Source organism: Aspergillus nomiae (genome assembly GCF_001204775.2).
Source record: "Aspergillus nomiae NRRL 13137 chromosome Unknown contig00203, whole genome shotgun sequence".
Taxonomy (NCBI): Eukaryota; Fungi; Ascomycota; class Eurotiomycetes; order Eurotiales; family Aspergillaceae; genus Aspergillus; species Aspergillus nomiae.
Window position 1 is genome coordinate 1 of NW_015378258.1, and position 23,967 is coordinate 23,967.

At 48.6% G+C, this 23,967-nt stretch overlaps 7 protein-coding genes across 7 annotated transcripts; 2 read left to right on the forward strand and 5 right to left on the reverse strand.

Annotated features, from left to right (window-relative positions):
* Window positions 1–51: 51 nt before the first annotated feature.
* ANOM_008230 (multidrug resistance protein CDR1) lies at window positions 52–4,391 on the reverse strand (the record flags this gene model as incomplete). Its single annotated transcript, XM_015553486.1, has 5 exons — window positions 52–124; window positions 196–659; window positions 720–2,213; window positions 2,276–3,788; window positions 3,844–4,391. Coding segments are annotated over 5 exons (4,092 nt in total), but the record flags the coding sequence as incomplete, so codon positions are not given.
* Window positions 4,392–6,150: 1,759 nt separating this feature from the next.
* On the forward strand, window positions 6,151–9,006 carry acoC (aconitase family protein; the record flags this gene model as incomplete). The annotated part of the gene is made up of 8 exons (XM_015553487.1): window positions 6,151–6,235; window positions 6,306–6,718; window positions 6,782–6,964; window positions 7,013–7,372; window positions 7,427–7,967; window positions 8,025–8,347; window positions 8,407–8,584; window positions 8,654–9,006. 8 exons carry the CDS (start codon window positions 6,151–6,153, stop codon window positions 9,004–9,006), a joined length of 2,436 nt encoding a protein of 811 aa, XP_015405433.1.
* Window positions 9,007–9,417: 411 nt separating this feature from the next.
* ANOM_008232 (YbhB/YbcL family Raf kinase inhibitor-like protein) lies at window positions 9,418–10,050 on the forward strand (the record flags this gene model as incomplete). The annotated part of the gene is made up of 1 exon (XM_015553488.1): window positions 9,418–10,050. The coding sequence occupies one exon, from the start codon at window positions 9,418–9,420 to the stop codon at window positions 10,048–10,050; it is 633 nt and encodes a 210-aa protein (XP_015405437.1).
* Window positions 10,051–10,390: 340 nt separating this feature from the next.
* On the reverse strand, window positions 10,391–13,182 carry ANOM_008233 (putative AflR-like C6 transcription factor; the record flags this gene model as incomplete). Its single annotated transcript, XM_015553489.1, has 5 exons — window positions 10,391–11,016; window positions 11,483–11,550; window positions 11,679–11,795; window positions 11,924–12,812; window positions 12,876–13,182. 5 exons carry the CDS (start codon window positions 13,180–13,182, stop codon window positions 10,391–10,393), a joined length of 2,007 nt encoding a protein of 668 aa, XP_015405438.1.
* Window positions 13,183–13,822: 640 nt separating this feature from the next.
* On the reverse strand, window positions 13,823–14,437 carry ANOM_008234 (YbhB/YbcL family Raf kinase inhibitor-like protein; the record flags this gene model as incomplete). Its single annotated transcript, XM_015553490.1, has 1 exon — window positions 13,823–14,437. The coding sequence occupies one exon, from the start codon at window positions 14,435–14,437 to the stop codon at window positions 13,823–13,825; it is 615 nt and encodes a 204-aa protein (XP_015405431.1).
* A 915-nt stretch (window positions 14,438–15,352) lies between these two features.
* Window positions 15,353–18,371, reverse strand: ANOM_008235 (uncharacterized protein; the record flags this gene model as incomplete). The annotated part of the gene is made up of 7 exons (XM_015553491.1): window positions 15,353–16,282; window positions 16,351–16,638; window positions 16,895–16,926; window positions 16,975–17,057; window positions 17,112–17,861; window positions 17,915–18,112; window positions 18,178–18,371. 7 exons carry the CDS (start codon window positions 18,369–18,371, stop codon window positions 15,353–15,355), a joined length of 2,475 nt encoding a protein of 824 aa, XP_015405434.1.
* A 521-nt stretch (window positions 18,372–18,892) lies between these two features.
* On the reverse strand, window positions 18,893–19,650 carry ANOM_008236 (GFA family protein). Its single transcript, XM_015553492.1, has 3 exons — window positions 19,447–19,650; window positions 19,147–19,355; window positions 18,893–19,071 (listed from the first exon to the last, which is right to left on the reverse strand). The coding sequence occupies exons 1-3, from the start codon at window positions 19,565–19,567 to the stop codon at window positions 18,988–18,990; spliced, it is 414 nt and encodes a 137-aa protein (XP_015405432.1). The 5' UTR covers window positions 19,568–19,650; the 3' UTR covers window positions 18,893–18,987.
* Between the last annotated feature and the right edge of the window lie 4,317 nt (window positions 19,651–23,967).

A 23,967-nucleotide genomic window follows, 5' to 3' on the forward strand; every position in this document is an offset into this window, starting at 1 on the left:
CGAGCACTGGACTGGGGCCCCAGCTATCCCAACCGTCATGACGGAAGCCACGAGATAGGAAAACGGTGACGCCCGCCACATGAATATCCAGAACTTAGGGAGGACATCTGGATTGGCAAGAACACTAGATCACAATGCCAAGTTAGCTGTCAATGTAGAGCACTAGGCTGTCGATTCCCCAAGGAATTTACATACCCACAAAAGATGAGACACAGTGAAAACATCATCTGAGCGATGTTGCTAGCGGTTTCCGGATGATCGATGCCTGCAATCATCATCGAGGTAAATGTGGATGTGAACAACATAAAGATCAAGACGAGAAGGAACATCGTGCCACCACGCTCTGTTACCGAGTCTGTCGGATAGGCGTTGCGGAAAAGGCCGATAGGATAATACCAGCAGAAGTATGCAGGTACGGCCATCAGCATGTTCCATGGGAGCTCAACGATTACACTTGCAAGCATGAATGCCTTCCATGAGTAGGCCTTCGACGGACGCTCCCGCACTTCGTATAAGGAGCGCTGCATCGCAAAATATGGCATCATTTGTTGAACCAAATTGGGGAAGATGATAAGCAGCATGAAGATGGAAAACATCTCATTTTGCATACCTTGCATACTGGTGGGCTCCCTCCAGAATGTGAAGCCGATAAACAAAGGCTAGTCTATGTGAGTGGCCCAAAATCAGGAATGAGCTTAAGGGGGAAGGGGGGAAGCTACCGGAATTGTACACATCGCGGCCTTAGCATAGATATATGATGGGCAGCGCCAGTATTGCTGAAACATTCGCTGGAGACAAATCAAGAACTGCGCCGGCAGTGGCATCGCAAACTCTCCATACCCAGCTGTTCGAGGGGGTTGCGGTCGTTGCAGAAGTTCCTGTTTCATCTGTAGTAGTTCCTGTTGTACGTGAGTACGCTCACGACTCTGTTTCCAAACCTCCGACCAGTCTTGGTCGGCCCGAGAGCCAGGGGCTGCGCCTATGACTTCGAGCATCCACTCAGCAGGGTTAGCATTTGATGGGCACTTCGCCGATCCTTTATCCTCAAAATACTTAATTAGGGTTCTCATGTTGGGGCCTAGATCGCCAAAATAGACAGTCTTGCCCCCTTTTGCTAAGAACAGGAGCCGATCGAACTGCTGCATCAAGATGGCCGAGGGTTGGTGGATTGTACATAGGATGGCTTGGCCATGATCGGCAAGCTTTCGCATGAGGGAGCAGATAGACCACGCAGTCTGGCTATCCAAGCCCGAGGTAGGCTCGTCAAAGAAGAGTAGAAGATCCGGTTTGGCTGCAATCTCGACTCCGATCGTCAGGCGCTTGCGCTGCTCCACGTTGAGACCCTCACCAAGAACCCCAACGACCGCCTCAGCATACTCTTCCATATTGAGCATCTTGATAACCTCCTCTACATATGCTAGCTTTTCCTTCCGTGGAGTACTCGCGGGTTGGCGGAGCAGGGCACTGAAAATAAGGGCCTCCCGAACAGTACTCGTCTCTAAATGCAGATCCTGCTGTTGAACATAGCCTGTTTTGCGCTGGAAAGAATCATCACGCATGCGCCCGTCCACTAGCATCTCACCAGTGATCACGCCCATAGTCACCCGATTGGCCAGAACATCGAGGAGAGAGGTTTTGCCAGCGCCGGTGACACCCATCAGGGCTGTGAGAGTCCCCGGTTTAACCCACCCATCAACGTGATCTAAGATTCGACGGTCCTGACCCTTGATTTTGATATCATAGCAGACGTCTTGCCAATGGAATATTGATGTTTGCTTGACAATGGCGCCGACATGATCATCCTGCTCATTGCCGACCTTCAGCTTCTCTGACGTGAGAACATCTTCTGGATCCGCTTCCCGATGCACCTTCCTTGCAAAAGCGGGTATTTTACCACGAGGGAAAACCAGGATCTCTCCTTTCGAGGGCTTCGCCCGCACAAGCTCACTGGCGACGATATACGCCAACAGCGAAAAGAAGAGGAATCCCAGAAGAATGCCGAAATTACGCCATAGGTGGGAGGGGTAGTATTCGAACGCCACTTCGAGGTACCGATCACCATCGATATAATCCTCGCCTGCCACAGCGCCCTTTCCGGAGCAAATCTTCGAGTCGAGAGGCGTATTCTCATACCCTGGACCGGAAGGCACATACGTTGCACATTTGAATTTACGGCCGGAGAACTCATTGATCATGAGGGATTCAAACGAGTACTATTTTCGCTGATTTTAGTAAAAATGCCCAACTCACCTGAGACGGTAATCCAGAAACTTACTGCTATTGGATTGAGATAATTGAGCCATCGAAACCAAGGGCGCATATCCCGAACCGGAATGGTAAACCCCGTGTAGATCATCAGAATCATCATAAAGATTGAAGCAGGAACTTCTGCCTGCGCCAAGGACCGAGAAATTGCAGCTATCCAGCGAAACACGTTGGACATGGTTAACGTTGTTGTCACGGAGAACAAGTAGAACACAAAGAAATGCCCCGGTGTCCGACGCAAGTTTGTCATAAAGTAAAGAATCAAGTTGAATACCACGGAAACTAGTGCTTTGGCTGGAAGGTCAACAATTAGGGAGCTGATTGCTTCAGCCGATGGATGGTAAAGTGCATATTTATCATGCTTTTCAACAATTGGTCGTTGTTGCCATAGAGTAAGCATCTCAAGGGCGCTGGCAAAGGCATTCAGCAATATTGCAAAGAACAACAATGCGCCCCGAGAGAAATAACTCTCCGTAGTATCGTCCAAGTTGTAGAAAACACTCGAAATGATTAGTGCTAGGATACTATTGCCGATTACCGTTGATAAGGTCATGCTCATATCACCCTTGAGACGTAGAAACCCTCGTTGAAGGCAAAGCCGGATCTGCATCCAATATGACAGGGTGTAAGGGGAGGCAGCCCTGGTGTGCTTGGCCTTCTCCGCGGCTCGAGAGCGACTGAATTCCTCTTTCTTGTGTCCACCTAAGGGGAACTCATTCTGAAATACTTCAATGTCTGTCAAGAGCTGTTTTCTTTCTAGACTGTCCCTCCATCGCGCTGCAAATTCATCTGGTGTACGAGGGACCAGGTGCTCATATCCCTTACGAACCAGCCTCTCCGTCGGACTGGTGAGGGATGTTAAGAAATCTCCAGTAGTCTGCCTTTCCGGACAGTCAAAGCCCATTTCGATAAAAAACCGTTTCGCGTCGCGGGCACCGCCGAAATATATCTGGCGGCCCTCGTAGAGAACAATGACTTTATCGAATACATCATAGATAGCCTGACTCGCCTGATAGATTGCCACGATAGCTGTGGATCCCGTGTAGTCCGTAGATAGACGTAAGTTTTTGACAAATTCGAGAGCAGTCGAACTGTCCAACCCGCGAGTGCTGTTGTCCCAGCATTGCAGGGGGCTTCCACATAGAGTAGTCTCCGCAATGCTAACCCTTTTGCGCTCACCTCCTGAGACGCCCCGAATAAACTCGTTTCCTACTCGTGTGTTCATGGTATGGCTCAGACCTAACATGGCCATGACAACGTCCCTCATATGTATCGCATATTGATCACGGCTCACACCAGGGAGTCTGTTTGCTGGTGCTCGGGCCCGTGCCGCAAAAAGAAGGGTGTCTCCCGCAGTGAGCTGTGGAAAGTGAATCTCTGTTTCAGCCTGGTACATCACCTCCCCCCGAAATCGACTATGCATTTCGTCCCATGAGATCCCCTGGTATTGAATGTCGGTTCCTTTGTCGAGCCACAACCCATGGGTTTCACCGGCGATGGTCTTCAGGAAGGTCGAGCAACCACTGCAGATATTTGAGTTAGTCCATTAATTGTGCTTGGTGGAGAAAAGACGCTTACCTCCCAGGTCGGCCCAGAACCACCAGCATTTCCCCACTGTTGACATAGCCTTCGAAGTTACGCAGAATATCGATTCGGACCTTGTTTCCATTGCCGAGAAGGCCACGGAGCCAACCCACTGCCTTGAGCCAGACATTTGATACGGTAGCCTGATAATCAGCCGCCGTTCCATAGCCGAATGCGTTGAGGTTGCGAAACGAGACTCCCGCAGTGCGACGGGGGTAGCGCTCAGGGTCACGCGAGGTTATGTGCAAGAGGTTCTTGGTCCACTTGCGAGAGTTGAATTGGTCCGACTTCGGGTCCAATTCGGGGTCACTGTTATTTAGAAACGGGTTGAGTCCCTCGGTGCCGCCATTTGTCTGGGAGATACGCGATAAGGTTCGTGCCAATGCAGTGATTTTGGTCTGTCCTTCTTGTTCGATGCCATCCTCTGAGTCAGCTTCAATTGTATCCGAGCTCTCTGCTCTGTCAACCGTGGACCCAGTGGTTCGGTCCACACGAGTATCTGTATGGCGATGCAATGAGCTTTCGCCTCCAGGCAGTGCCATGTTCGATGTCGCTGAAGGTTCAACGGACGTTGTAGGCGTTGAAGAAAGGCCCACAATGCTTCGTAGTGCAATCACAGAAGCTACACTGACAGCTTATCATAATACAACACGCGATACCAACACACAGTTCGAGAAATAGGGGGAGTACAGAGGGCAGAACGTGTACTCAGAGACTTAGAGACCCTGAGTTGAAAAGAGGCAGGAAGGAATCAAAGAAGGAAGGGACAACGACTCAAAACAAAAATAAGCAAGGCTGAGTAAACAACGGGAGGCAAAGTTTGACGCCATATAAGAAAGTATAGTGACACGGGAATAACGGAATACGGGAGAAACGACATCCGACCAGGAAAGCATAACACAGACAGAGGAGTGAAGATAGGGGATAGGAAACGACAGTAGCCGAGCCGGTCCATGGCCGAGAGATCATTGTACCATGTGCCTTTGTAACGTTTGGAAAGTGCGACTCTCAGGTCCTTGGCATGGGGAACCGATAGGCCGTTGCCGTTTGGGTCATGTTGACTGATGTGGTTACTAAGTCATGTGCAAGGATGCTCCCTGCGTAAGCTACGAGTACTAGTCTACTCCGGAATATGGCAGATCGATCTTTGTTCTCGAGTGGGTCGCAGCTTGATCAGCATAACGGTCTGATTCTGGTACTACTCTCTCGCCGGGTGATTAACTTCCTGATTGAGCAGAACCTTCCTAGACGACTCGGTACGTATTGCGTTCCGTCTCGGGATCTTTCCTTTTGTTTGCGCTGATTCATTGCTCCTCTATCCAGCTCAGGCCCCTTGTGTAAGGATGGCCTTGCAAGAACCGCAGGGAGCTACGAGTGTAAACGCGGCGCAACCCTGTCCAAACGTCTTTTCCCTGTTACATCAACGGTGGGATTTGTATGGTTCAAGTTGATATCCTACGTAAGAAAATAGACGCTCATTGGCTTCGTATAGGCCTCGTATTGGGGCCATCCCCACTCCAGACCCAGAATTGTTCCGGAGCTAAGTCATGTCGGGTTAATGCTGGTCACCGGGCTCCAGTTTGACACTGTCCTCGGTACCTTATTCTTGCCTTATATTGCAGGTCCCCACTGCGGTACAAACAATCGAAGCAAACGTCAACAACATGGTGCGTTGCTAAAGGGGAATACTACTAGTCGTATCGCTTAGATCCCATTACTTGTACTGCGACAACTCGAGAGAGAGCAGCTCTCGGGCAAGACTAAGGTAGTCACTTAGTAAGCCTGATGTTGTACCTTCTTCACATGGGTTGCATCCACCTCGTAACATTAAGTTTAAAAGCTCCGTTGAATGGGGTATTTTACATGCGGGGTATACGCGTAATTTATTTTTCTGTTCTTCTTTGTAGAAAATATTCGCAACGGTTGGTGGTTTCTCCTTAACTAGAAATCCGGATAGAGAGATACATATGCTCCCGAATCATAGTGCATTGCCCACGGGACGGATGTTTGACGCCTCCTTTGTTTAGCCCTTCATTGAGCCGTTAACCTTGTCCAAAAGCAAAAAGGCTGTATTTTATTTTGTACCCTGTAATAAGACCTACACTCTTATGCGGTCGCAAGACACTATGCATGTGCCTCAGGCTTACTCTGTCCATGTTTTTTAGCATCCTTGGTAATGGTGAAGTGACGTATCGGACTTCATCCATCCTGTTCGTGGGACTGGCCTAGAACATGCCGACTGCTACTAGTCTACTGTACCTTACCACCTTTTAAAGCATTCTATAGCCACGACAGCCAAACATGTCTCAGAAGAGCAAGACGGGTCTAAGCCGCCTTTACCAGATCCTGGAAGATGTACGGAAGATCAGGATCGAAGATGCAACGGGTATGCTCCTGAGAAGTGCATCCTGTAGCAAGGATACAAAAAAATGCAATATTTAACAGGCTTATCGAAGGAACTCTGTCATTAGGCAGCAGCAATCTCTTAAACAACCTTACGATTGCACAAGGAACCCTTCGTGATTACGGTCATTTCCGAGAATCTGACGCTCTGGCTGATATCCTTATTACATGTGCACAACCTCTCGAGCTGGGTGGGCTAGGTCTTACGGAACATACTGATCCTACAGAAGACCAAGAGTCGGAGGTTCTATTTCTGGTTTCAGCATGGTGGGAATCGCTGAATTCGGCAGACAGGGCCAAGTCATTTCCCGCGCCGCTGTCTGTCCGCCCTAAAGGCCGAAGGGGCATGACCCTGAGCGAGAAGATCTTCTCATTACACGATATTGATCGGCGGGGGTCAGTAGCTCCAGGCGACCTCATACGAGTTGATGTAGATTGGGTGATTGCATCCGAAGCCTCTTGGGCAGTAAGTGCATGATGAAGGTTTTCTTCTCCCCTTCAGCAATAGTGCACTCACAGGGCATTCCAGGGCATGGAGTCAACGTACAACCGACTCAGGAAGCCAGGAATCTTCCGTAATGACCGCTTCTGGCTCGCAGGAGATCATGTAGTTGATCCTCGGGTCAACAAGCTCCCAAAGGTTCAGGCATTGATCGATGCGAGTGAAAGAGCAAAGCGAGTGTTTAAGTTGACAGAATACCAAGGGATGAATGTTAGTTCTCTATTCAAACTCCAGTGTTCTACTAATAAGCGCATATAGTATACAATTCTCCACACAGAGTTCTATCGTGAACGAGCGCAGCCAGGCATGCTGATAGTAGGGTCGGACTCGCACACTTGTTCATCTGGAGCGCTTGGATGTCTGGCTATCGGTCTTGGTGCTGCGGATGTGACAATGCCACTGGTAACCGGAGAGACGTGGTTCAAAGTCCCAGAATCTATTGCAATCCGTCTGGTTGGAAAGCCCAACCTGGGGATTGGCGGGAAAGATATAATCCTTTTTATATTGCAACAATTGAAAAGGAATACCACGGCCTCGGACAGAATTGTGGAGTACAATGGACCTGGACTAGAATATTTGTCCTCTGACGCTCGGTTTGCAATATCGAACATGACAGCAGTATGAATCACATCACCCCCTAACCATGGAGCACACTTCTAACCTATACGGTAGGAGTTGGGTGGCATTACTGGAGTCTTCGTCCCGGATATCCTTACACAAAGCTTCATACAAAAGCGCAGAATTCCACGCCACAAGAGCGCAAGTATCTATATGAAGCCAGATGACGATGCGCAATACGTTGAAACTCACGAAATTGATCTCAGCAAAGTGCAATCCTTCATAGCAAAGTATCCTCGGCCGGATGATGTTGTTCCCGTTGTTGATTGTGAAGGCATGAAGTTGGACGGTTGCTTTATTGGAGCCTGCACCACTGCTGAAGAAGACCTCATACTAGCCGCCTTAGTACTTGAACAGGGTCTGAAAGGTGGACTGAGGCCATCAGTAAAAGGTAAGAGAAAGGTTGTCCCTGGATCAATGCCGATTCTACATCGACTACGTCAACTCAGCCTGGTCGAAGTGTACGAGGAAGCGGGATTTGATATCGGCATCCCTGGATGTAGCTACTGTGTTGGTATGTCTGCTGACCAGGCCGCTCCGGGTGAGATATGGTTATCATCGCAAAATCGGAACTTCGAGAATCGAATGGGAAAGGGTACAGTTCAAAACTGCGTGGCAAACTGCTCTTCTATATACTGATTTTCAAATCTAGGATCAATTGGACACCTCGGGTCTGCTGCTACCGTTGCTGCATCCTCGTTTGAGATGAGGGTTACTGATCCTACCTATCTCCTGGATGCCATCGACACAGAGCAATGGGACAAGCTTCGACGACATAGAGCTTCTATTGTTCCAGAAGATGCCTGGACCCAGAATGTAGAATATATGGAACCCAGCGAGCCTTCGAGGCCTTGCTGTGAAATCCAGAACAAGGAACCAACCATTAGAAGCATACCGGCTGCACCACCGGCTGTGAAGCATGAGGCTCTGACCGGAAAGGTTCAACTCCTTGGAGATTTTATAGATACAGATGCTGTAAGTCGTCGACTTCTAAGGAGGATCAGATAAGCACCGTGGATTAACAGCTTCTCAAGCTTGCACCAGCTGAGTTCTTGGTCGATATGGCAACTAATGAGGCAGCTGGAGAGTATTGTTTGCAATATACACACCCTAAGTTCCGTGACCGCGTTAAAAAGGGTTTTAATGTTGTGGTTGCCGGCAAGGCCTTTGGCTGTGGGTCATCTAGGGAACAGGCTGTCATGGCATTGCTGGGTATGACACCCCTTATAATTTCATCTCCCATCGTTCATTTTCCCTTATTTTCTAACTCACATTTCTCAGGGTGTGGTATTAAATGTGTGATTGCCGAAAGCTTCGCTTTCATCTTTCAGCGCAACATGCCAAACCTTGGACTCCTTGGCATTACTATAGCAGAGAAATCATTCCATGCAGCCGTCGAGGATGGGGCTGAGATCGCAATTGACTTCGACGATGGCATTATCAACATGGATGGAAGAACATTCAGGTTTAATCTCAGTCCAATGGAGAGAGGGCTCTTTCATCATGGTGGTATTGCCTCCGCCTTTAGAAAGTTTGGTAATAACTTGTTTGAAGCGATGATGGAGGGAAAGGGTCTGACGGCTGGTCATGGCATTGTAAATCATGTTGATTCACGCCCCGAGCTGCAGTGGTAGGAGTCTGAATAAGGTGCCTATTCGTATATTCATAGGCGTTTGTGGAGAGATGTTTAATCTTTATGTCTTCTAATATTTGCAAACCCAACGAGATTGTATCAACCAAGGTCAAGCCCTCTAATGACGCATGACATTGAATGGCTGTTCTCATTTACGTATTGTCTATGTCTTTTGTCAGCAGGCCTTATTTGCTCCATGATGCATAGCCACAGGAGTGGCCGGTACCGGGCCGTTCCAGCTTCAAGTCAATTGTTCCTTCCGGTTCTTGATTTTCTCACCGGTGCTTCTTTTCTACTAATAAAACCTTCACCAGTCACCTATAGGTTTCATGATTGATCCCTCTGTACTGCTACCAGTGTTCCTGATTTAAATCTACTCTTACCCTCTCCGGGGTCGTCAATAGTCAGCACGATGGCAGGAATTCTTCTCTATTTACAGTATTTTCTGGGTCGGCTTCTCTACCGCATTCGTGGCCATGATGCTGGACAGATCATCAGGACTGCAGCCTTCGAGAACCTCCCACTGTCCAATATGCAGTTGGAAGCCACGGAATGCGGACCGTCCGGCTCACCGATGCTACCACACCACACTTGTTTAGCTGCCGATAAGAATGGTAGCTTCCCGGAACTCCGCTGGACTCCTCCGAAGAAGGTCGAAGTCAAAGAGTATATCCTGATCTCCGAGGATATCGACCCGCCCATTCCTCGCTTCGTTGTCATGCATGGGCTGTTCTATGCCATTCCACCTACGATTACGGGTGTGCTTCCAGACGACACCGAGCAAGACACCAACACAAAAGAGCATGTTACTCGGTCTGGCTGGAGATATGTCCCCAATCTTCTTGGAAGCTCATACGTCGGACCTGCCCCGCCCTTAGGACACGGCGCTCATCGATACATCTTTACCGTCGTTGCCCTCGGCGAGTCCCTTCGGTTCGATCGTTTGCAAGGAGTCAGCCAAAAGCAGATTACAAAAGCAATGATTGGCAAAGTCGTCGGATGGGGCCAGTGGATTGGGCACTTCGAACGCCCCTGGCCTAGTTAGACGGTACTTGTCATAGTATTCCGCGGATCCCCATGCCACGGGTCCTACAATCACTTGGACAATCTCATGGACGAAGAGAAGGAGCATATGCTGTTAGAAAAGTGGGATCTGGGACGATACGATGAAGTGGTATGCGTTTGTTTCTTGTACTATCCTTCTCATTACTTCTACATTACTTAATAATGCCATTACCATAACCGGAAGAGACTAGCCTCGAATCGCGTCAGCAATGCCTTCCAGAATGATACGTTTGGTACGATGATCAGACAAGGTGACTGCCCCTTGGTATTTCTTTAGCCCACTGGTGCAATTAGCTTATCATACATGGACATGAAATGCATTACGTACGTTGCTCGACTTTTATCTGGTCCAAGAATGCCACGAACCGGTGCATGGTTGACTGGATGGACGACTCGTACGCCCGCAGCGTGGCCGTCCCAGCTCGGTGTACCTGGGTATTGTCCGTCGAAAGCGTTCGGAGGATGCCCTGAAGGGCCTCTAGTAGGCTGAGAAGCCTCATAGAATTGCGACACAGAAGGGTTCGAACTAACATCCCCGTCTCGGCTTCGTCCAAATCTGTTTCCCCCAGCTGCACCTTGCTTCGAATGCAAATAAAGTGGGGCAGAGGCTGCTCAAATGCCAGGATGCTCGCGTCGAAGAGACAGTTCTTGTAGGTGATGCTGTATGCTGAGCATACAGCCTCAAACAACGAAAGACAATGATCGGCGAGGGCCGGGATGGTTAAGACGGAGGAAGACTGTGGCGGAACTTTGCGACAATCTTTGCAATTCAGCATAGCTTGTCCTTGTCTATAGACGCGCTGGACCAAGTCCAGTATCGTTTCAAACTCCACGACCGTGTCTACATTCTGGATCTCCGTCAAAATTTGCAAGGCATCGATTGAACACCTACAGCTGCTTTCGGGTTCCATCTGTGGGAGGCAGTTACAGTGGACTCGTCCCCAAACTTGTCGTTGCCAAACAAAGTTAATGTCGCGCGTCAGAAAGCTCAAAGGTCGTCTGGTAGATGCTCACCCTACATACCTCAGGGTGTCGATTTCCCAGTTGTGTGAATCGGTAGTCTACCACGCACCTGTTACTGTATCGGGAAAAAGGGGCACGCCAACCTAAAGCTTGAATACCCTTCAAGTTATTTTTCAATTACAAGGGTGCACATAACCCTCAATTACTCCAATAGGAATACGACTTTCTATTGTATATGTGATTGTTCACTTGATAGCCGCCTCACGTTTCGTCAACTCGAAGTCAACGAGGGAGCTCTGTTGGTCCGTTCGCTAAGGAGCCAGTTCGTCGTGGCACACTCACATCCTAAGACCCGTAAAAGGGTCACACAGCAGTTGACAGTGGAAAGCAATAGTTCCCAACTATCATACCCTCCGAGTAGCAGTCGATCCGGACTAGTGTCTACGCACCTACCATTTGCATCCAAAAAGCAGTGTCATTCAAAAGACCGGGCATGGCCGCATATACGGCGAATGGCCTGAATGGTACCATCAGAGCGCGATCATTTATGGATTATGTTGGGGAGTGAAATGGAATGCACAGGTACGCAGGCACAGATAAAGTGATTATCATTACATGTAGATATGAGCTATATTAAGGTTTTACCTCCAGGTATTGTACCCTTTCAACGTCTCGCCGGCAGTTTCATTTTCGTCATAACCAACTGTACCCTTCGATTCGTCTCTGTAATCATGCTCAACCTTCCCCATGATGACGGAAGAGCTAATATCTCCTCAGTACAGCGCTGTATCCGACCGATAATACTTGACAACCCGCAAAGTCGCGCGTGCAAAACTTGCTTCACAAAAGTAAACTTCTCTTCTGATGGGACGGGGAAACCTCCGACTAACAATGGACATTCCTCCACCTGTGCTTTGAAGTGAAAGCTTGCGTTTTTGTACCGACGATTGGCAGCCCCATTCAAACTCGCCTGTCCATATTCCCGAAGGCGACTCTCGTGATACTCGACAAATACGCCATCCCAAACACCACCGTCAACGGACGTGATTGTTTCGAGTGCGGTTACTAGACTGTCGATGCTAACAACGACTATCATGAGCAAGTTTACCCGTGTTTTGCAGCAAATGGCGCATTCGAGGATGGTATCGGTTAACTGCTGTAGGATCTGCTGACATTTCAAGATTGAGTCAATTGTGACTGTTGGCCATGTGCGAGAAGCGCTGATATTGAGCAGCATCAAATCTCGAGCAATATGATCATGGCACTGACACTGATATTGGCGGGCTGTAATAGTCGTGGCGAACCCTGGACCCTCCGATGAGTGATTATATTCGTGGGTGCGTCGTTGCCCCTTGCTTGTAATTAGTGGGTTCAGATGCTCGCTGGCGGTAGGCAATCTAGCAGAATCACTCTCTGTTGAAGACGGTACAGTCTGTGGCCAAGCTATCGAATCCCTTTTAAGAAACGCTGTATAAGGGGACGCTATATCCGCCATTGCCTGCGCACTTTCAGTCGTTGGCTCACTGTAGGCCGAGAGGCCACTTGCTGGTGGATAGTACGCGCCCAATGGCACCTGATCCTGCAGCTCGAAGGAAGCCATGTCGACTGTCCCCGTAGAGCCGGTGAGATCTTTTGTGCTTGATGGAAGCGCTGTAAGACCAGTGTCGGTATTATTTATACCAAGAGCATCGAGAAAGTTGCGGTCCTGCGCCAAGTCGGCTGACTGTCCAGATATAAACTCCTGTAGCCAGTTGTCGGACAGATCTATGCTATCGGAACCTGGATAACACAAACCGATCATCCATGTTAGCCTCCCTCCCGTATAGGGGATGTAAAACGAACCCTCATAGAGTGATAATTTGTCTGTGTCTAGGAATGGTGGGGTTGGTAGGCGTGTATCCTCTGTAGACATATCATCTACAATAGAGTCGTTGAAGGTGATTTCGTCCAGGATCACCTCCTCGTCATCCTGGGGACTTGCTATATCATGGCCACCTCTCTGCCCCGAGTCCCGCTTGACCTTCCTCTTCCTGGGACTCCGAACTCGTCGATTGGTCTGGTGACGAGGGTGATCTGAGATTCCACAATCGAGCGAATCGTCCTGCGCACTGTCTCTCTTCTTTGCGGGTCTTCCTAAGCGTCGGGACATGCTGTAGATACAATCTATATTGTGCTTTTGACATCGGCGACACGATGGCCTCTCGTGACTACAACGGATTTTGGCTTGCTGACAAGCATTGCAAGTAGAGCGGACTTTGACGCTTTTGGGGAGAGGGTCGGGAATCATTCTGGACGACCTATCTCGATTCATGGCGACGACTGGGCACAACACCGTGTTTGGATCGATGAGCTACCCTTGGGCCTTCTGTCCGGCATGCTATATACCGGCCGATCAATTTCTTTGCAAGGTACCAGTCCATCCCATTGCTACCTTCTCCACGGCGCCCCCAGGCATCAATAGGCTCGAAGTTCAGCACCAAGGTAGCAATGAGATGCAGTTCATTCCTTATCCAGGTTACATTATCCAGGTTCCACGACCCATCGGCAGTTCCAGGTATTTGGAATTCATCATAGCCGTAGCGTCCCTACGCCTAGCTGCCTCACCGTGGTGTGATTAAAACACGCTGTTTGAATTGCCAAGCCTTGCGGTTCAGCTTCGTGGACCGAGTGCTACTGTGATCAAAAGCTAGTGCACAAGTCACTACAGGTCAATCTGCCTATCGCCTGAACTCCACCGTCACGAGGAGCTGCTGCATCCACCCTTGGGCCCTTGTCTAGACCCTGTCGTCCTACATCACAACCTGCAGGTTCCCTCCCATCTCACATGCCTTCGTCCCGGCCGAACCCGTGGGATCTGCCCCCTCGCACAGAATAGACCGTAGCCACGTCGTCGTCGGACTAGCCGTAGCCGTCGGCTTCATCACAGGCCCATCGTACTCCACCACGAAATAGTTCCCGGCCACTGGCGCACCAAGCCTAGCGACGGCTACGAACTGGTGAATGTCGAAGCCCGCTCTCGCCTCTGCCGTCGGCGGGAAGATGTGGGAATAGCACTTCGGGAATTGGAAATCCGGCTTTTGGACGAAGAGGAGCTGCACATAGCGATGGTGCGAGAAGGGCGGTGGTCGTGGAGCGATGTATTCGGCTCCCATGCTCTGGTTGACCAGGATGCCGCCATTGGAATACCCGTCTGTTCGCTCCAATATTCGATTCCCATGACATATATCCATCTCGCTGCTGCGCTGCATAGCGCAAACCATGTCAGGTTGGTACCAGTGTAATGCGACTGTTGCGTTCATGTCGTAGACAACGTCCAGATCAAAGAACAGAAGGACATAGGTCAGTTTGGGATTGAGTCCGCGCGTGCTTATTATGGGTAAGTCTGCTGTTCCTGGTTTGGGCATTATCTATTAGAGATTATGGAAATTATGAGGGTGGGAATAGTGGAGTAAGAGATATACTAGATTTTAAATCGTATCCCCGGGATATATCCACGATGTCTTAGGATATCGCAAATGCAAGATCGCGATATCTGGAGGCAATGGACTTATTTGGGCTACTGCACCAGTCCAGAGAAGGTATAAGAGAATGCATAACATTGTTCCTAACGTATGATAAATCCCTATAGCCTGAAAGAAACGAACGAGTATACCGGACTTCACAACGCTGTTATAGTTGCTCTCTTACCTCCTGCCATATCAGACCGAAGACACGATGTGTAACGTTGAAGCCACGGCAATTAATCATAACGAACAAGACAGTTGATCTGTGCTTTGGGGTAATGACCACCTAGAAATATTGGAAAAATCATAAACCACGAATAGGACATAGAGAAGGAAAGCGAGAAGGAGATGGCGAGGCGTACAAGATCAGATCGAATCTGAGCAAACACCAACAATCAGGCCCCGGGGATTGGGCTGTGCTGCACAAATAGTGCTAGGTAACTATACACTATCATTTCTTCCTCCACTGTAAGCCCCATGTCCACACCATCCATAACAAAGGGACGACGCTTAGTACGACCACTGCCACGCCACAATATGTTGCCCTGGCGCCCCAGCGCTGGATACAGGGGTGTACAAGGGCTGTTGCTGCTGCGCCTAGGGAGCATCGGACGAGGTTATTTGTCGCCATTATTGTTGCTGGTGTTGTGTAGTGGAGGTCCACGAGAAGGATGTTTAGGATGTTGTACGTGGCTGTTAGGGTGAAAGATATAGTAAAAATCAGTGTTAGGGTTAGCGTGAGGGGTGGTGGATTGGTTGTTGACGTTGTGAGGGCGTAGAGGAGGATCGGGAGGGGAGCTATGAGCTTTCTTCATATTAGAATATAATGACAGGCGTGGTCTGAACACGAGGCCTTATGGGGGTGTATGTGCATACAGCTATCGGTCCCCCAACTCCCAATCGAGCCCTCTCGACATCAGAGTAGTCCATGTCCTGCCTGTCCTTTGCCATCATTCGCCGGTAATTCCAGTCTACGATTATCCCGTTGAATGTCGCGCTTAGGAGGGTGCCGGCGCCCATTGGGAAGAAGCTTAAGCCGATATTCAAGTCACTTAGCCCATAGATAGATCTGAGCTGGGAAGGTAGACCGGCTGTTATGGCGTAGTAGCTTGCAAAGACAAGGCCGTTGGATATGAGGATGAGGCTAGTTGGGAGGTGGAAGAGAAGAGAAATTGTAGATAGGGGGCTGATCCTCTTTTTCGGTAGTTGTTTTTGGAGGACCGGTCCTGGGTTGGTAGGGGGAGTAGTAATAGGCTCTCTGTAGGAACGTTTAGAGATCCACCAATTGAGGATAGATTTGTTCCATCTTGATCCCGGGATTGAGCCGTCTCCAACAATGGTCCGACATGTTTCTGGAAAGAATAGTACGAGAGGGATGAAGAAGATGGTGGATGACATTGCTAGGAACCAGAATATGTATTGCCATCCTAGATACTCGCTCAAAACACCACCTATGAGAGGCCCTAGTGATGGTGCAAGGATATTCCCTAGGGAGGTAATGCTCATATATGTTCCCCGTTCGGCGGAGGTGATGATATCAGCAGCGATGGCCGATGCTAAGGCCACAGTGCCACTGCTGCCACTGCTCTGGACCGCGCGAAGGACCAGAAGCATGGGATAACTGCGTTGTAGGGCTAGGGCAATGTTGCTTGTTATATAGATCAAAAAGCAGATGATGTAGGCCGGGCGGCGGCCAGCTTGGTCTGCGAACGAGCCTGTGAGGGTTGGTGCTAAGCCTTGACATATCTGCATGTATTGTAGGTTTGAGTAAAGACGAAACTCCTCAGTGGGTACTGGTGAGAAGGATGAAGTACCATGTATGTGGTTATAGTTAAGTTGATTTGAGAACTGGTTACATCCAGATCGGCAGCTATAGAATTGAGGGCTGGGTAGTAGATGTTAGCCGAGATAGGGGAGAACGTCGACGCTATGGCTGCTGTCAGAATGATTAGCCGCTTTTGTCTGGTAGTGAAGACTGAATATCGCTCTGCTCCAGGATGAGATTGTAAAAGGGGTGTGGTTTCGGTAGGTGGCCTTTCTACCAAGGCTCCCTGGCTGTTGGTCATCTCGCCTTGGCTCTTCTTTGGCATGAAGGCGTATGTCTATTGAGGATTCATGGGGTCTACTATATACAGTAACTATCGTGCAAAGGCTTTCGCTTCAAGCGCCATCATAAAGCTTGTTGAGTACCTGGTTCATTGGATTGCATTCTCTTGTGCTAAACTGGCAGAAGCCTCAAAGCATAAACCCTTCTGAGAAGCAATCATGTTACTGTGTGGTAGACAAAGGTAATCCTTACAGCTCATACACTTAAATCTTTGACAATGGCTTGTTATCCTCCGTTTCACCAGTGTATACGTGTGATGGTCGAAACAGCTTGCCGTGTGTCACTGCCATGAGTTAGAATGCTCCGTTATCTCACCGCAATCAGCACATACACATGTATTCCCGCCAATGGGCCATTAACCCTATTATACGCTGTGTCAACATAGCAGCTGGAATCATATCTGGGTCGAAGCCACTAATCACTGGTCAGCTGCCATGGCGTAATTCATCTGTGGAACCCGTAGCGTACATCGCGGTGAAGACAAAGTTACCATAAAAGTCAGCATTAGGGTACAGACCTCTGCGGCAGAAATACTCGTCCGCTGAGGCTATTTCCTCTATGCGTTCGGCTATTTTCAAATGATTATTCGATGATAAGTCCAGGTCCTTCAGGATTGACTGGATTGGACGAACTCTGGGATCATGACCCTTGTATGAGCGATGTCCATATCCAAAGAGCTTCGTTCGCCCGGCCTTTACGTCCTCGATAAACTCGGGAACCTTGTCTGTGCTTCCGATCTCTCGGAGCGTACGCTGGGCAGACACAGTAGCACCAAAGTGCAGGGGCCCATATGCGGCTGCTACCGCACTGATCAAGCAGGAGATAGGATCCGTCAACGAGGATGCTGTCACTAATGTTGCGAATGCAGCCAGAGCCATGCCATGGTCGGCATTCAGCATGGCAAAGCGCCGGAAACACGACAGCTTAACTGGATCTGGGCGACTGGAAGTCTGATCCACCAGCCCAGCCATAGTAAATAAATTCTCGCAGAAGCTATTCTCCGGCGATGGCGGTTGGAAATCAATGCCCTTCCGATGACTATTTACCAGACCAAAAATAACACCATATGCGGCTACAGTTCGGATAACCGCATGATCGACATTATGCAGGTTTCCTTGGTAAAGATTCGCATGTGTTGATGCGGGAATTGTGTCTGGAAAGCACGCCAGATATGCCGAGAGCCCAGCCAGGATCAGCGGCAATGGAGATGTTGCCCGGCTATAGGCTCAGGGTCAGTCATTGAACAAGGCCATAATCACAAGTGCCCTTACGGAAGTTCTCGGATTGTTCGATGCACACTTTCCGGGACAGTTAGCATCTGGTGTGCAAGCTTTCGGTTTAAATCTTTCTTCTGCTGCCGTGTTGGATATGTGCCCCAAACGAGTAGATGCAACATGTCCTCGAAGTCGCTGTCCCATAACTGGGCCAGGGTGTAACCGCGAAAGAGAAGCACGCCTCTTTCATGATCACTACACACGTCAGTCTGTGCACTGTCTCGTCATGTTCTTTGTCGTACGAATAACTTATAGCTGACTCTATCACCGTTGTATTCTGTAGCCCTGGATCGTGCACCCGCAGCCCACCAGCCACATGATCTGCTCGGTCTGTACCAGCTCCTGGTGCCTTGATACTCTTGAGATCAGTTGCAAACACCACATTTCGCCTGATCGGAATTTCGTACTTCTGCTTCGTCCGAGAGTCGGTGATATGAAGGATCCCTGACGGCATTGGAGGTTGCGGCGGCCTTTGACACATGCAGTAACGAAACTCACCAGGTTTCAAGGGCGATCTTCACTCTCAAGTTATGCACAAGAAGCTTCGTACATCCGAGTGACAATCGTCTTCTCGAGAACGCGGGAGTCATCCACTTTATAGGTTGCCATATATACTGCCACACATTCTTCCGTCGCTGGCCAAATATTTTCTGTCAGTAGCGGGTGGTATTCTGAGACGGTACCAAATGAATAGCCTTGCCAAGCAACCGGGAGATTTTCCGTCACTCCCACAAGTCCAGTATATCGCCGGTCGAATATTGGTGGAACTAACCCATTTCTGAACCCAAGACTTGGCGTAGCCTTGATATTCAGGAACTGTCAGAATTTGAAAGGGTAGGGAGCATACAGTTCAATTTTCTTTCAATGAAAAGTGGCTTGAACATGACAGCTAACTATTACAGTCCACCGATCAGACCTGGGATTTGGCGGTGCATGTACGCAGCATACTAAGTTATACAGAGTGCAAATATCAAAATTGCCATCAGAGTTTCATTCATTAGATAGGTCATACACTATGTATCGTCAAGACTATTGTGTCCACTGGAAATCATTCATTTTCCATGGAGCATTTATTGCGTTGGCATGTGCTCGAAAGGCTTCGCGAGATGCTCCTGGCAGAAAGGAAGCTTGCTGGCGGTCCAGATTTCGGTGTCCTAAACAGACATCTCGCGTTAGCTGAGGAAGCAAAGGGCAGCCTATCCTGTCATAAGGATATCGGGGACTCGTACAGGCTTCAGGTTCTTCTTGATCTCCACATCAAGGGTTCCGGCCTTCAGGGCGATGATCTCTGGGGCAGCTTCGGGGTCATGGGCAATAGGGGAGCCACACTCCGAACAGAAAATTCGGTGAACTGGGTGGCCTGAAGATCCAGTTCCTGCGTAGCTCTTGGTGGGTCCATTGATCTTTAAATTGTTCTTAAGAACGACCGCGACGAGAGCTGTGAAGCGAGAGATATTAGCCCATGGTCTGGTGTGGCTTATATTATGATAGACACCGAGGATGGGTGCTGCAAACACGATCACACATACAATACGTTGATCCACTCTGACGCTGACAATCGTCGCAGTGGTCGTACGCGGTTATGAGCGGCTCGTCTTGGTTAACCGTGTAGGTGACGGCTTTGCAGAGACAGTGGCCGGACAAAGGCATTCTGACGTCACAAATCGGATCGGGCTAAAGTTGATTGGGGTACGGAGTAGAGTCAGGCGAACAAGGTGCTCATGAGTTGGGGACCTTCGAGGAATGATGGCACCTCGGGGGGTATTTATAACCCTCCATGGTCCCCCGGTCATTCACCTGAATCTCGATTCGGGGAAAGGAAACCAACTCTTGCTCAGCCGTGGGTGGCATTGCTACATTGGGTGGGAAAGAAAGAATCCACTGGTAGGGGTATTTGTCATTGCGGTTGAACCAAGTGGAGGGAGGGGGGAAGCAAGGTGAATCAATCGCTGGGAATGAATCCAAATGGATGGAAGAGGGCGATGAGGGGCAAAGCTGAAGGGAGGGTCTTTGCGTCACGGGTTGAACTCTGCTGGAATTGGCCAGTCGGTCACGTTCTCTCGGGTTCCACCAAACTAACTCTTTACCTCTTTCTTTCTCTCTCTTCTCGCTTTGTTATGTGTGTACGGAGTACTTCGGGCTCCCTCAACTCACTCAATTGTCGTCGGCAGAACGAATCCCTTCCTGCGTTTGTAAACTTTGCATCTCCCTCAATCTAATCCCCATCAATTGAACAATACAATCCTCCCAGAGCAACTTTCGGGCCATGACAATCCCCACATCTCAGCTATGTACATTGCAAACCCCTCCATAATCCACTAATCCATTTGATCTGCAACATACCCCACTCGGAAGGAGCTTAGATCATGATTATTTGATGGCTGATTCTGATAGTACACAGTCGGTAGTACCGAACGAGCCACTTCAGCCGGTCGCAAACCTTGATCCAGAGACTATCTTAAGCCAATCCCTTTCCCTTTATGCAAGAATTTGTCATTTTGGATCCCGAGAGCGGCCGAACGGATCTCCAACATGGCTCGGCTAATGAACACGTCTCTGCCCTTTTCTCTACAGTTTTCGTTCGGCGGGGTCTAATGTATGTACATGGACTAACGCGGTGAGAAACACACGGATCGTCAGTCCAGGCCCGCTGTCACATCACAGTAGGCTTTCATTAGCTGCATATCATGCAATGCCCCTCTATGCGGTCTTAAAAATGAAGTACCCATCTAATCAACATAATTCAGGGGGGTTATCCAAGATTCTCTCACACTCACTAGGGATTCTCCGGCCCCTCCCCTGCGCTTTAGAGAGCAATGGACGTCATCCCTTTGGGCATCTACCATTTGCCCTTTCGTTCTGAGTCATTAAAGATAGATTTGGCGGGTTTCCGTTGCCATTACCCGTGCTTGATAGAACCATCTTATGTGACCAACGATCTTGTACTTCTTTGATCAACTCAGTTGCGGGGTCATAGTTCGTCGCCGGGCCCCTGTAAATATAGGTCAGCTTTCCTTGTCGTTGTTTGACTGTCTGACAGGAAGCTTCTTTGCATCTCACTCCAAGATGCTGTATAAAGAGAGGTGAGAGATCATCCACCAGCGGTACCATTCGGATTACCTGTACCATACACAACGTTCGCTGTGACTCGCCCATGCCCATATCTCAACGGATCTACAGGATTTAGAGGCGCGTGGGAGAACACTGCAGCAAGTACAGCTATGACCCTATACGTTCTGGGTGGCTGACGCTATGAGAAGCTCGTATGATTATCCCAGTCAGTATTCGGAGACAGTCATTAGACTGCCAGTTGTATAGGCCGCGATTGCAGATCCTAGCGAACTCAGCTGGTCAAATGTAAACCGTAAACAGATGGAGACATGTCTCTTGTTAATAGTATATGTCATATTGCTCCACTCTACTAACTAGTTCCTTCCAAAACTCAAAGCTTCTTCTTAGGGCAGTGTCCAATGCTATCTAATTGATTAGGGACTTTGAAAAATGGCAAATCCTTCTAGCTGCAGGTGTTGGCCCGAATCTTCTTACTTCCAACCTCAGGGTCAGCTAACATTCAATCTAAACACTGCGTCGTCTCAGGGTCAATAACTCCATCGTCTACAGCAAGGTCAGCTTGTACGCCAGAGGAGAATGCTGAACAGATCCATGCAGCAGGGACCGCTCACGTCTATCGGAATTAACAGACCACCTTGGGGTTCTAGTGCTCCACGAGGTATCCCCATAAGATCGTTTTAATTAGCATTAGGACGAGATTTAGAGCTCATGAGATCTAAACTGTTCAGGGCACGGCCCTAGGCTGTTTGTCAAAAGCTAAATTGATCGATGTCTATTATCGGAGGTATTACCTCTAACACCTGCCCCTGTTTGACACCCTCAGGTGTAGTATCGCTTGGCAGCTTGCGCAGTAGAGCTTCCTTACCATTCAAGTTATTCTACTTCACCCCGGGGTTTTGGATGGTCACTAAAACGAGTGTGAATGTTTATTCGTATTATCCGACGCCCCCTGACGGGTTGATCCCCTGTTATTTCCCCTCCTGCTTGGGATATTATGACAGCTGCTTCGCCATTAATATCTATTCAATGTCTGAGGCACATTTCGATTCATAAATCGATGGCAAGTTGTCATTCATATGGAACAGCAGAACTGCTTTGGGCAATCAAGATGGAACTGGTTTTCATCTCCTCTAATTTCTTGTATATTAATTGTATATATTATAACCCCCCATGTTCTCCCCGCTGATATCATTCTGAATGCATTCGCCGCGACATGGATCCGCTTCTCGGGCTTAAGGTTATTTACCATAAAGAGGAACCATTGTTGTTTCGCTTGCCACAGACAATTAGTTCTTACAGGCTTTGGAAGTGTTGACTGGTCTTCTAGATACATGGAACCATATGCATTGCAGTCGAGCACTGATACTTCCAATAATCGTCATTGACACAAATCTACTTGGTTAGTACTTGGATTGTGCCTAATGCTAGAGAAGCTTCACGAATACATCCAGAGTGGGACATTGGTCATCGGCCTCCAGTAGAGCTAATAGTATGGCACATCCGTAGACTACCGAGTAATACTGACGCACACCCCCGAATTGGGAGCCGTCATCAATTCCTACATTCGCTATACCATCTCTTCAGGACTGGGCATAACTCCGTTCATGAAACGGTTGTGGCACAACCTCCCTCCGGTCTAACACTCCTTGCGGCGCGCTATATTGATCAAACTGATGCTCTATTTGGAGTGGAGCTATCCAATCGAGTCTTATATCCGCACTGCTAATGGGTTACTCACGTTATACTCAATCAAGTCTAAAGAAGCCTAGAACCATCAGTATACGGTCTCCAGAGAAATGCACAACGAGCCCCGAATGTCTCCTTGATCACTACCCTCCATGTCGTGACGCCCGTTTATAGCCTTAGGATCCAGTATGTGAGAATCTACGGTCGGTATGAAAGTAGCATTGCGAGACCAGCAGGAAGCTGTTTGTGGAGTGTTTTGGTTTGCCTCTGGGGATCACACCCCATATTGCAACGCTGCGCAAGAGGCATCCTGGGCCCCTGAAAATAACGCATCGCCCATGTCGCTAGTGTGTCTTACAGATGACCTCACATACCTGATCTGCCCAGAAAAGGAGAGGCCTCATGCTCCTTGTCCTACGTGACGTGTGACATTCCTCGCGAGAGCTCTATGATCTATCCGTAGTAGGGTTTCTTATAATGCTCCGGGTGAATAGACTTGCTACTTATGGCATTTCTTTTTGTTTCTTTCTTTTTTTTCTTTTCTTGTTCTTTTTATATTATTTTTTTTATTTTTTTTATTTTTCCTTGGTGGTTTGTTTGGTCTATTTTCTTCCTACGATGACTATACTAAATATACCCCTTGTCCTTAATACCCAACGTGATGCATTCCGTAGGCAGCTACAATAGCAAATATATATTTCAAAATATCCCAAACACAACGCACAAAGAAAACTAAATCTAGAGGAGACTTAAAAAAAAATAAACAAAAATTCCACTTGAATGAAATGTATCATGAATTTTTTATACGATTTCTCCAAGAAGAACCAACGAAAGAAGTACAACCCAGACTCATCATTGTTGATTGCTGTCCAGAAACAGACAAGCCGGGACCGGAAACTCGAACCACCGCCCTGTCGGCAACAGCCGACATGGCAGGCCGGTACCGGGATGTCTTTATTAGCAGGACCCTATGAACACGATTCTATTACTACTACATATTAGCATTGAAATTATCAAAATAAAAAGCACCTTCGCCTTGGTACATCGTAATTAATCTTCTTTAGCGAAATGGCAGGTGATGAGCGGATGATAACATTGGCCTAAGGCACCAAGTAATTTAGGGAGTTACTGAGGCAAAACTCCTCCGTAGATCCTGTACTATATTGTATACAATCTTGGAGGTTCACTACAAGCTAATGCGGCTTCCATGCCTGTGTACATAGAATTTAATATGTGCATAAAAACTACATATATACCATGTCACTGAGCAATATACTTACATCTATCTCGTC